At 43.3% G+C, this 11,504-nt stretch overlaps 2 protein-coding genes across 4 annotated transcripts; one reads left to right on the top strand and one right to left on the bottom strand.

Moving 5' to 3' along the window:
• Positions 1-4,792: 4,792 nt before the first annotated feature.
• Positions 4,793-6,941, bottom strand: tmem81 (transmembrane protein 81). Of its 3 annotated transcripts, XM_062458169.1 has the most exons (3): positions 6,709-6,941; positions 6,310-6,587; positions 4,793-6,145 (listed from the first exon to the last, which is right to left on the bottom strand). In XM_062458169.1, the coding sequence occupies exons 2-3, from the start codon at positions 6,549-6,551 to the stop codon at positions 5,635-5,637; spliced, it is 753 nt and encodes a 250-aa protein (XP_062314153.1). In that variant the 5' UTR covers positions 6,552-6,587; positions 6,709-6,941; the 3' UTR covers positions 4,793-5,634. The 3 variants fall into 3 exon arrangements, with proteins under 3 accessions (XP_062314153.1, XP_062314152.1, XP_062314151.1); XM_062458168.1 differs by having other exon boundaries at positions 6,310-6,941; XM_062458167.1 differs by having other exon boundaries at positions 6,298-6,941.
• Positions 6,942-7,852: 911 nt separating this feature from the next.
• Positions 7,853-10,143, top strand: LOC134018284 (ras-related protein Rab-7L1-like). Its single transcript, XM_062458170.1, has 5 exons — positions 7,853-8,029; positions 8,264-8,335; positions 8,704-8,885; positions 9,163-9,284; positions 9,550-10,143. The coding sequence occupies exons 1-5, from the start codon at positions 7,900-7,902 to the stop codon at positions 9,662-9,664; spliced, it is 621 nt and encodes a 206-aa protein (XP_062314154.1). The 5' UTR covers positions 7,853-7,899; the 3' UTR covers positions 9,665-10,143.
• Positions 10,144-11,504: the final 1,361 nt, after the last annotated feature.

Consider the following 11,504-nt stretch of genomic DNA (forward strand, 5'->3'; position numbering starts at 1 on the left):
GCCATGGTAAACAGAGAGGATCCTGGAGCAACTAGGTCCACTGCACACACTCAGTCCACTGAGACTCAGACTGAACACTGCAGACTCTGAATACATGGGTGGAAAAAGACAGAGAGAAAGTCAGATTACAAGATGTTTGTACTGGGATAATACAACAATACAAGGTTGTGACTGCCAAGCAGTGTGTGACAGTAGTTAAACGTGAGCTGGAAACAACAAAGCAGATCAGCAAAGAGACTGGATGCATTTGATGGTCATCTTAGTTTCGATGTGATGAAAGTGAGATTTACAAGCTGTAGCCCACTGTTCTAATCATGGATTTCTTGTCTGTTTTGAGTATTTAGTCCTTTACGTCTGACTCCGAGGTCTACCTGTTCAAAGTAGCCTAAAGCCAGAGAGGGTCGGTCCCAGAGAGAAAACACAACATTTGCTCACATTCATTCTCTTCATTTCTGCAGCTTGCGCAAACAAATTGACCTATTCCCTTTAGAGGGCTTCATCAAAGAGTAATTCCACAAAGTACTTATTCTGGAAAAGGCCAAAGGCTTCAGTTATGACAAGAAGGAATGCTCTGAGGAGCTCAGCCGTCTGAATGACATTTGAAGGACTGATTGCCTTTGATCATGGCAGGATGAGGAGTCCAAAGGAAGAGAGAGTGGTGGAGAGAGAAGACATCAAGAGAACAGCTGAGATGTAAATAGAGAGAAAGTGGATTTGGTCAGGTGGCTTGTGGATCACATGACTCGGAGACAAAATCCAGATCCTCAATCAAGTTTAGCCATGCATTGACCTGTCATGGGACTCTCTCTCTCTCACTCACAGACCCTCTCTCTTACTTTCACTCTCTTCTCTCTCTTTCTTGCTTTTTATCTGTTGCTGTCTCCCTTACTTTCTCAAGGGATGAACTTAATGTAAGTGATTGGGAATGTTGTCGAGCTAACACGAAGAGGAAGACTGGTGTGAGTGTGTGTGTGTTGGTCTGCGTATGTGTGTCTGTGTGTGTGACTGTGTCGGTCCAAGTACATGCGTGTGCATGCATGTGTTTGTAGAAGTCAGAGAGGAAATGGGTTCTGGGTAATAGCATTGGGGCCAAGCTAGTTTGAACCTCCATTAGAACCTTTTGGACTCCATTCTGTAATTGGTGTGGACACCTGGGGCACACATACACACTCCTCTGTGTCGTGTGACATTTAGAGCTTGGTTCCTGGTGTGATATGACCATATCTGGCTGGCTGGTTGAAGGAAGTGGACTGACCTAACTTACACTCATTACATTTCAGAATATTACACACACACACACACACACACACACACACACACACACACACACACACACACACACACACACACACACAGAGAGACAGAGGAGGGGGAGGGTAAATTATTTAACAAATCACTTTCCTTCAATGTGACAGATGAGATTAGAGAATATGAGTATAGGCAAAGCAATTGGTTTGCGTGGTTAATGTTCTCGGGCTTGTGTAGATGGTCGTAAAAGAGGGCATCAACACCAAATTGAGTTGATTTGTGTCTGTGGCTCTTTTGCCGTAACTTTGTTGTCATGGTGATGGCAGAGGGACAAAGATGTTGTAGCTAAGGCCCCAGGCAGAATGAGATAAATATCAGAGAACACACACACAAGATCACACAGACTGCCCGACACACACATCAAACACACATGGGAACAAACCAAATACAATCATTAATTGTTATCGTGTACAGTAGGAAAGCATGGGAATAAATTAATTAAGAGATTTTCCAATGGCTGACTATTGAACTCATGCTTGGCAAAGGCATAACTCTTTTCTACACATTTTGCGTATAGTGTGCGAGTGTAGTAAGTGCGTGTGTGTACATGTGTGTGTGCGGTTAATGCACCTGGGTTTGGCCTGATGTTGATCCCCTGTGACAGACTAGAAACCACACACACACCTAGCAAGCATACACACACATACTCTTTGTCTCTCGTGCACACAAACAAAGATACAGACAAAAACCACAGTGTCAATGTATGGTGTTTTTTACACATACTGCACTAGCTTCAAACTGCAGTGGTCCATTTCTACAGCGAGAGGAGTGATGGGAGTCGAGCACCAGCCTCTACAACTCTCAATGGTATCCCAGACAGGTGTGTGTGTATGAATGTCTGTGTGTTAGACAAGGGAAATGTGGAGAAAGAGTGAGAGAGAGATATAATCAGAGAGAAACGTCTCCCCACAGAAACGGACAAGTTCCCTCTGCACTGCCTGTGTAAAGGTGAGTAGGCAGTGGAAGCCCAGCCTGGCCTGGTCACATGTGGGTGTGTTATTTCTCCAGGCAGCTGGAATGAAAGGATTTGTAGAGCTGGGGGGAGCAGGTAAAGGAAAATAACACCTTGAATTGGTTACCTTGGTAATGAAACCTTAGACTTCAGTTTGTTTTTTCAGTATCAGAACTGTTACAAACTATTGTTGTTGTTAGTGTTCACATTTAGGAGCGGAAAGCAACCTTCTGCTGTGTTCTGTACTTTGTCCATCATTAACAGGTATCAAAAACATGCATACTTTTTTATGGTGTACAATTAACATAATGTGTAGGCCAAATGAGAACAATAGAGCTGATCAAGCAAATCATATATTTTTCTGCCAATAGTAGGTAATCTAGGTAAAGTATCTTGTGTCATAACAGCATAAAAGATTATTTTACAGCTGTGCTTTAACCATCCATTGTTCTGAATGGAGGGTTAAACAGTGATCATTCAAGGACATGGATGGTGGAGATGATGAGGAGGATAAACTGACTGGGGTTTCAATGGTTGTCACATGATTCATGGCCATTGAGGCTGCAAGAAAACTGACAGGCGTGCACCACAGTGATATCTGCTACATTTGCCCCCAGAGACCAGGGTCACATCCCAGCTCAGGCACTTCCATGTTGCTCCCTGTCTTGATAAAGAAGGATATTAGTGAGCTACAGCACAGCCTGGGACAGTCAGACATGCTTTGCACTTTACTTTTCCATTTACATTCCTGTCAAACAAATTTTAGGAGCTGAATGCTGGCAACTCATTATGAAGCATCTGTTCCATAGAGCTTTTCCATTAAAGGCTGAAAGGCTACTGGAAAAAATCCAAAAAGGCTGATAGTTAGAGCTCCATTGTTCCATGTAGTGTAGTGTACCACAACAACCTTATTAAACAGAGTACATAACAACGTTTTGGTTTGGGTTCGCCTTTTGATTTAGAGACCTGAGTTCGATTTTCAACAAGTTTCCCATTTTGTAAACTTTTTTTAAAACCCAAACTCAAACAAAGTTCTTTTTTTCTTCCATTTAGCTCATGTGAGACTCGACTCCCAAAGAGCCAATAGGCAAGTGGGGAAACAGGCAGAGGCCAGAGAAAGAAGGGAGGAAAGAGAGAGGAAAAGATGGAGGTTTTATGGCTTTGCCAGAACCATCTGTTCTAGTCCATTTTTATTATCCTCCTTAATTGTTTTTTTCTCTTATAAACAATATTACTTGATATTACATGTGCGTGTGTGTACATGGGAATTTTGAGGAATAACATTAAAAGATGCTCTTTTGGTTGGGCCAGAATATGGTTGATTGGGAATAAGATGTATGTTGGCAAAAGTATTGTAATGTAATGCCCATTTATATATATGTTTGCCTTGTAATAGGATACAGGCCAAGAGTTGACCTGGCATGACCGTTACAGCTAGGTAAGATCAATACCATGCAAAAAAGGGTAAATATTACAATACTATTGATACCAGAATATGTCAATTCAGATTATATTGATACTTCTCGCAGTACATGTTTATTGAGCTGGGGGGATTCCAATCACCAGCCTAGCCCATCCCAGCCTAGCCTAGTTTAGCCCAGACCATCCCAACCTAGCCTAGTTTAGCCCAGACCATCCCAGTCTAGTTTAGCCCAGACCATCCCAGTCTAGTTTAGCCCAGACCATCCCAACCTAGCCTAGTTTAGCCCAGACCATCCCAGTCTAGTTTAGCCCAGACCATCCCAGCCTAGCCTAGTTTAGCCCAGACCATCCCAGTCTAGTTTAGCCCAGACCATCCCAACCTAGCCTAGTTTATCCCAGACCATCCCAGTCTAGTTTAGCCCAGACCATCCCAGCCTAGCATAGCCTAGTTTAGCCCAGACCATCCCAGCCTAGCCTAGCCTAGATTATCCCAGACCATCCAGCCTAGCCTAGATTAGCCCAGACCATACCAGCATAGATTTATTCAACCTCGCCAGACCCTCAAACCACTGCACAGCAGTAGCCAGCTCTGCACACTGTATGACGTGCTGCTTGTGTTCACTCCAAAATAGCTTCCGATCCTGTCTGTTTCCATCCCTGCAGCTCTCATGCATGCCTGCCTGCTCGCTGTCTCCTGCAGAAACAGACCAGGCTTCAATAATGCCTCACAGTCACCCAGGCCATTACTATCTGCTACCAAGCATACACAAACAACAACAACATCTTTCAAATGATTTGTCTTACAAGAGGAAGGCCTGTGTTGCATCCTGTATGACACAGGGATGCTGTATGTGTTGGTTGTTGTGAGTAATGCCCTGTCCTATAAGTACTTCTCTAACTTAGTATGTGTCATAAGCTACCACTTTGGCATGGCAAAGGGGTACTGGAGCAGTGGGTACTGGAGCAGGATTCACACTGCAGCTAAGGTGGATGAAAATGATTATGAGCATTACAGCAAGAGATATGAATGGTGAGATTGGAGTTTCGTCATTCTGATTTCAAATATCTGTTGCCAGGCCAAAAAACAAAATGCAATTATTTGAAGTCACATGTAGGCTTATTTAAAACACAACAAATACACACAGACGCGCCAATTTACATGTAAATGCACACACACAGGAGCAGCGCATTGAAAGCCTCTCCAAGGACGCTTCTTTAAAAAATGACTTTGCCTGTAGCGTTCTAGTTCATTTATGTTCAAAACAATAACTCCACTTCAAATAGACAATGTGTGTTTTCATAGTCTCTATCCATATATAGGCATTGCTTTATTGTGTGTGTGAGTCTGTGCATGTGTGTGCGTATGTTTGTGTGTGTGTCAGTGTACATCCTTGCAGGCATTGAGAGGCTGGATGACAAAGAGACAGAATCACCTTCTACACTTTGAACATTAAACATTGTCAAGAAAATACAACTCCAAGACCAGGAAGCTTGGATATTAATGACTGCAGTGGATGCTGTGGGACCAACATCCGTCCCTTTGATGTGTGTGTGTGTATGTGTGTGTGAGTGTGTGTGTACCTATACATGAATAGAGTATCTGAGTAACTCAATGTCACTCCTATACATCATGTGCTTCCTGACACTCATAACCATTTCACCCACGTAGATTATTAGCACTGAGGATTGGTTCATTTAGCTTGGTTAATTTCTCTCCATAGATCATCAGCAAAAGCCACAAACCCAACATCCACCGCTGAACTACAGACATGTTACCAAGCAGCTCTGTAACCACAGCACACATATGAACCAACAGTATCACCTACAGGTAAAATGAGGTAGGACAGTGTTGGAACTGGGGTATGATCAAGAAAGGGACAACTACTTTTACTGTACTAAGATTTACTGGCTGTTTTATGGGTCTTGGGGTGAGCTGGGCCTAGGGTCAGAGGTCAGAGGTGAAGGTGTGTGTGTGTGCCCTCTCCTTCCAGCCCTCCTCCTCCAGGAGGAGGTAGCAGTCTGGCCAGCAGGACCCTCTTACCTCTCATACAGCTTTTCCACCATCTCCTCCTCTGGATAAGTACGCTCAAACCCAGCAGGATGAGTCCAGCCAGGGCAGCTGACAGCGCTAAGCTGGTCAGCACGATGTTCCGGACCACCCTTCCTGTGTACGGAGACCCAGTCACCACCGTAAGGTTGGGCGAGTGACTCAGGTCGACTTTGTCCCACCTGACCAAAGCACTATCATAGTCCAGACTCAGCACCTGGGGAGGCACAACCCGGACCCCTTTGTAGACCCTCTTGACCAGATGGAAGGTGGAGTCCTGGACTTCACAACGATATGTACCAGCATTGTCCTCCTGGAGCAAACCCAGAACCACCCGGTCCAGCTGGGGAGAGTCGTACAGCACAAAGAGAGAGTCGTCAGAGGTGATGATTCCTCTGGCGTAACGCCAGGACACCCTGGAGAGGACAGGTGAGGAGATGGAGGGTAAAGGACACGAGGAGGAGAGGAGAAGAGGAGTGGGAAGTAAAGAAGAGGACAGGATTATTTTATGGTCACATGCCACACCCCGAGGATGGCATAAGCCCATAACAGCATGTTAGTGCCCCACCTGAAGGAGTACCTCCCCATGGCCTCCATCACTTCTCCCAGACAGTCCAGCTCCAGGCGGCCACCCTCAGGCCCTGTGATTGTCTGCAGCCCGCACTGCCATGTATCCAGACATCGCACCCACCTCATCCGGCACCCTCCCTTCTCAACCTGACCCTCCCGCATGGGGCACAGCTCCTGTTGACGCACCCCTAAGCCACAGGTGGCGCTGCAGGCAGTGCTGTGTACTATGACCTCGGCTGGCACAGCGTTCATCTGCTCCAGGTCACCTGCCGACAGCAGTGGGGGGGTCTGGGGACAGGTTGGTGGCAGCGGGAAGAGAAGGAGGGCCAGCCAGAGAAGCACATTAGGCATGCCTGTCTGTAGACGGCAAACACTCACAAAATGTCTTGACTTTAGCCTAGTCTTCTACCAATTCTGATGACTGAACCCAACAGAAATCTGACTATAAATTATGTTGAAGCCTAGTCTGCACCAACTAAGGCTGATGCTAAGATTTCCCCAACCTGTTGATTTAGTCCAGAGTACTGAAATGTAATCTGGAATTATTGTATATGATAGAAGGTCCTCAGAGTTCTAGAATACAGAAGGTGATGACACTTTTTCTATGACACTGTCATAATGATTTTGTATTTATTTATTTTTTTTGTTCGATAATCGCCTCAACATTACTGTATAGCTACAACAAACCATAGAGGGAAAGCAAAATCATAAAAAGCATCAACAAAGGATATTGGAAAATGTAAATTTCTAAAATATTCCCTGACAGACTTTGGAGACCTTCAGGATAAAGGGAATTAATTTTCTTATTTATGAGGAACACAGAATGAAGAACGCATCCAATTTAGTTATACTGCATGGTTCGAGCCAGAGGTGTGCTGCCATCTAGCGTTCAGAAGGCCTACCTGTCCACGTTTGACAACTGGACATTATATTAGCAACATATAAATGAAAAAACGCTGATTGGCATTCGTTGACATGAACCTGGGCAACAATTCAACATTCACAGACGTATGGATTTCTTATGACGTGATAATTAACATCAAGGGAAAAAGTCACTGGCCTGGACTTGTTCAATCGAGTTTTCAGGTCGATAATCTGGCTGTTTCAACAGACCATCCCTCTCCGATGTCACTCTCAGATTCACAATAGGCTTAGTTCTAACTAGCATAGTATGGTTGGATCTGCAACATAAATCACTAGATCCGCATTTGCTTGTCTTACATTTTCATTTAGCAGAAAAAGCTTTTATCTAAAGCGAAATGTGAGTATAGGCTACATGTAGAAAGTACAGCCTACAAGATCAAGGATCAGAATACGGCTGGTTCAAACTGTTTCGGTGGTTAAGGAAGGAAGGAACGGTGAGTGTAGGTTCGGTCCAAAGTTGCCACATTTCAGTGAAAAATTAAAATTGATAGTGCCACAAGTCTTACAATGACTCATAAAGCAAGGCCCGCAAGTGAAATAGGCCTATCCGCCACAGGGAAGACACCTGCAATCTGTGACCTGTCACCTCGGATCCACATTCATAGAAAGTTAATCAATGGGAAGTGCGCCTGAGTTGTAGTTCATTCTTTTGCATTCAATCAGACCGTGGTTAGTTATGCATTGTCAAGAGCACACGCATAAAGTACTCATAGTAGGTGACAAGAATGTTGGTAAATCGTCATATGTCAAACGTTACGTGAATGGCAATTTCAACTATAAACAGCCATACAAAATGACAGTCGGAGGTAAGATGCAGGAGTCTTTTAGTGTCAATCTTTTGGGTTTTATTTATGTAGCCATAACAACCAACTATATAGTTCGTTTATCCTTCCTCATTTTACTTTCGATTTACTTTTGTTTCATTGTGCTGTAATATTGTAATCGGAAACGCTATTGTAATAGCATAGTCCTCAACATAAAACACATAACAATTAGCCAAGATACTAAAGTAGGCTAAATGTCAGTTTTCTATTTTACAGTTGATTTTGCAGTAAAGGTTCTTCAGTGGTCTGACACGGAAACAGTCCGACTGCATTTGTGGGACATTGCAGGTATACGCTACTGGATTTTCAACGCATCCTTTTCAGTTGTTTTTCCACCTCCATGAAACCGACAAATACGAAAAGCAATACGGCATTCACAGATTGTAAACAGATGTTCTGTGTCGGTATTAATGTAGCCTAACTTTTCTCTCCCACTTTTAAAAAACGGCATATCTGCCCCCTTCACCACCACCACAACACACTTTTTATTAAGAAAATTGTATTTAACGGCAGTCCCACCCTCATTTGATAACAAATCTATGTCTCTGAAATAATATAACAACATTCTTAGAGTATGCATGTGTGTGCATAACTTTGTGCATGTCCATATGTCTGTGTGTGATACACGTTTGGTGCGTATGGTGTGCGTTTTCCAGGCCAGGAGAGTTTCATCTCCATGACCAGGGTGTACTACAAAGGAGCCTCGGGGTGTGTGGTGATGTTTGACATGACTGAACCTTCCAGCTTCCTCCACGCCCGGCAGTGGAAACAGGACATTGACACTAAGGCAATGTTGCCCAATGGAGACCCCATTCCTTGCATATTGCTGGCCAACAAGGTACATATGCACAGCACAGATTTACATTTAGTCATTTAGCAGACGCTCTTATCCAGAGCGACGGACAGTAAGTACAGGGACATTCCCCCCGAGGCAAGTAGGGTGACGTGCCTTGCCCAAGGACACAACGTCGTTTGACATGGCCAGGAATCGAACCGGCAACCTTCTGATTACTAGCCTGGTTCTCTAACCGCTCAGCCATCCGACCCCCCACAGATGGCACACACACACACACTCCATACACACGCATACTAACAAAAGTACTTTGTTGTTTCAGTGTGACCTGGGCATGGGATGCGTGTCATCTGAGAAAATAAAGGAGTTCAGTGAGGCCAACGGCTTCATTGGCTGGATGGAGACGTCTGTCAAGGACAACAGGAACATCCAAGAGCCCCTCAGGTCATCCTAATGTCTACACCAAGCACACAGCTAAAAGTTGACTGCCACTGTATTCATCTATATATCATATAATATATGGATACAATTATACATTCAGTTGTTTTCTTCCTAAAGGTGGTAGAAAATTAACAAATGACTGCAACTGACTAGTCTAAATGGCCTTTTACTTTCAGCAAATAGACAGCAGCCAGTTTCGGGGGTGATGGATAGCAGGAAACACAGTAACAGAGGTTACAGACTAAAATAAATGTATGTTATTTTCCAGGTTTCTTGTGGAGAATATGTTGAGGTCTGGGAATGCAGTGAATCCTCATCCTCCACAAAAGGTGGTCAACCTTCAACAGGATTCTGCCCCAGCCAGGGACACAGGATGCTGCTGATCCATGCTTGTATCCATACTTGATTTGATAAAGTGTTGTTGAGATTAGTGATGAGCAAACCCAGGATAAGGACGATATCCAATAATAATATAGTTGTTAATAATGAATCACTAATAATTATACAAATAATGGTGTTGATAATAATCAACATATTCTTGTTTGTAGTACTCAAGGCAACTGTAATCAAGGCAGTTCTGCCTGTCTTCTATCTTGATTAAGTAGCAGGTGTAGTGCCTTAGCTGCTAACACGTGGTGCTAACACTTGTTGTTTGTTGTGTTTTGGGTTGCTGTTATATGATATTGTAAAGTTTTGAAGTGTATTGTATTATAATGATTGTATTGTGTTTTATATTATTTTATTGATTGCCAGTTTGAGGTTAAAAAGAACTCTACCAGTTTCATTAGGTAATCTATCCTATCCACATCATGTACTGTATATACTGTGATGAGAAACGAAACGATTAAAATACCCAATGTGAATAAACTGATACGTCAATCTTCTTATTTTACCATCAAATCTGATCAACATTGAATGTTAAATCAGGGTCGTAGATGATGTTGGAATGATGAATCTTGATGAATAATTCTTTCTGTATTCACCTTCAAGCCGAGGGCAATCCTCCTAGTCCTGCAGAACCAGCCCCCTGCCCACCATTAGATGAGTGTCTTCCCTACCTTCTGTCAATGTATCACTACACAAAGCTGCAAGCGTGCACAGCTTGGCAGTGCAGGAGAAACACCATGTGTGTTAACCACTTAGGGGTGTTGGGGAGGGAGTGTTTGTGGGCTGTCTGCCTGGGTTTCTATGAATCAGCGAGACGCACGGTGCTTCATGTGGTCCTGATGGAGCTGTCAGCCTGTCAGGCCTGCTTACATGTGAATGTAAAATGTGTTTCCACAGCTTGTGGGGTGTTTTAGATATGGCTGTGTGAGTGGGAGCACCAAGGCCTGTGGGTGTGTCCCTGAGATGAATGTGCAAATCCATGTACAGTATCAAGCACAGTTCTCTGTTGAATGAGGTATCTCACTGTGAAATGTACATAGAACAAGATGAGTGCAGATTACGAATGTTGGCCTGTGAGTCCATTTTCTGCATCCATTTGACTCTTTCTGACCCACAATGCCCTAATCACTTGACCTTTTACTCTGAATAAAAATAAATGTTACATATAGACCACTAAAGCTGTAACCCAACATTATCTTAGGTTGTATATTGTAAACCCATTTGTATTTATGATATTTTTTACAATTGTAATAATTGTATGAAGTATGAACTCAAAAATAGTTCAAATGAATTTACAGTTGAACATGAATTGAACTCTTTCACATCAATGAAACCTGTGAAGTTACAATAATTATTATATTAAAGCAGAAGTCAGTGCAGAGACTCATATAGTGTAGGCTTGCCTTGTGTGTAGAGAAGGATGCCAAATGGACTGTACGTAGACGAGGGAGGGTGTGGAGCCATATTGTTGTGATACGGCTCCAGCCGGCACAACAATTGTCACAACATATTCAGTACAAGCTAATGTATATCTTGACCCGTATTTTAATTTAATATAAACCCTGTGCCATAAGACCAGACAAATACCCTCACTATGAGTACAACATGTTATTGTTGATGGTGGTGGTGGTATTATAGGGTGTTCTCGTAATACATGAACAGCTTGGGCATGACCAGAAGTAGCTAGGGTTTTGCACAATATATCGGGGTGCAAATAACTTCTGGACTAAATAACCAAAAAGGCACGAGGGAGACTTAAGAGGCTGAAGGTCTGGTTGTGTTGTGCTTGTTTGAGGAAATGACGAAAGCATGCCCATCGTTGGTACAAAATGCTTC

The sequence above is a fragment of the Osmerus eperlanus genome, chromosome 4 (genome assembly GCF_963692335.1).
Source record: "Osmerus eperlanus chromosome 4, fOsmEpe2.1, whole genome shotgun sequence".
Taxonomy (NCBI): domain Eukaryota; kingdom Metazoa; phylum Chordata; class Actinopteri; order Osmeriformes; family Osmeridae; genus Osmerus; species Osmerus eperlanus.

What these genes read in the sequence shown, in the direction of transcription:
- tmem81 (XM_062458167.1), bottom strand. Translation starts at nt 6,650, where the DNA reads ATGCCTAATGTGCTTCTCTGGCTGGCCCTCCTTCTCTTCCCGCTGCCA. An exon ending in ATGGGGAGGTACTCCTTCAG is followed by an intron (nt 6,146 to 6,297) that starts GTGGGGCACTAA and finishes TGTCCTCTCCAG; the next exon opens with GGTGTCCTGGCGTTACGCCA.
- LOC134018284 (XM_062458170.1), top strand. Translation starts at nt 7,900, where the DNA reads ATGCATTGTCAAGAGCACACGCATAAAGTACTCATAGTAGGTGACAAG. An exon ending in ATACAAAATGACAGTCGGAG is followed by an intron (nt 8,030 to 8,263) that starts GTAAGATGCAGG and finishes TCTATTTTACAG; the next exon opens with TTGATTTTGCAGTAAAGGTT. An exon ending in AACATCCAAGAGCCCCTCAG is followed by an intron (nt 9,285 to 9,549) that starts GTCATCCTAATG and finishes GTTATTTTCCAG; the next exon opens with GTTTCTTGTGGAGAATATGT.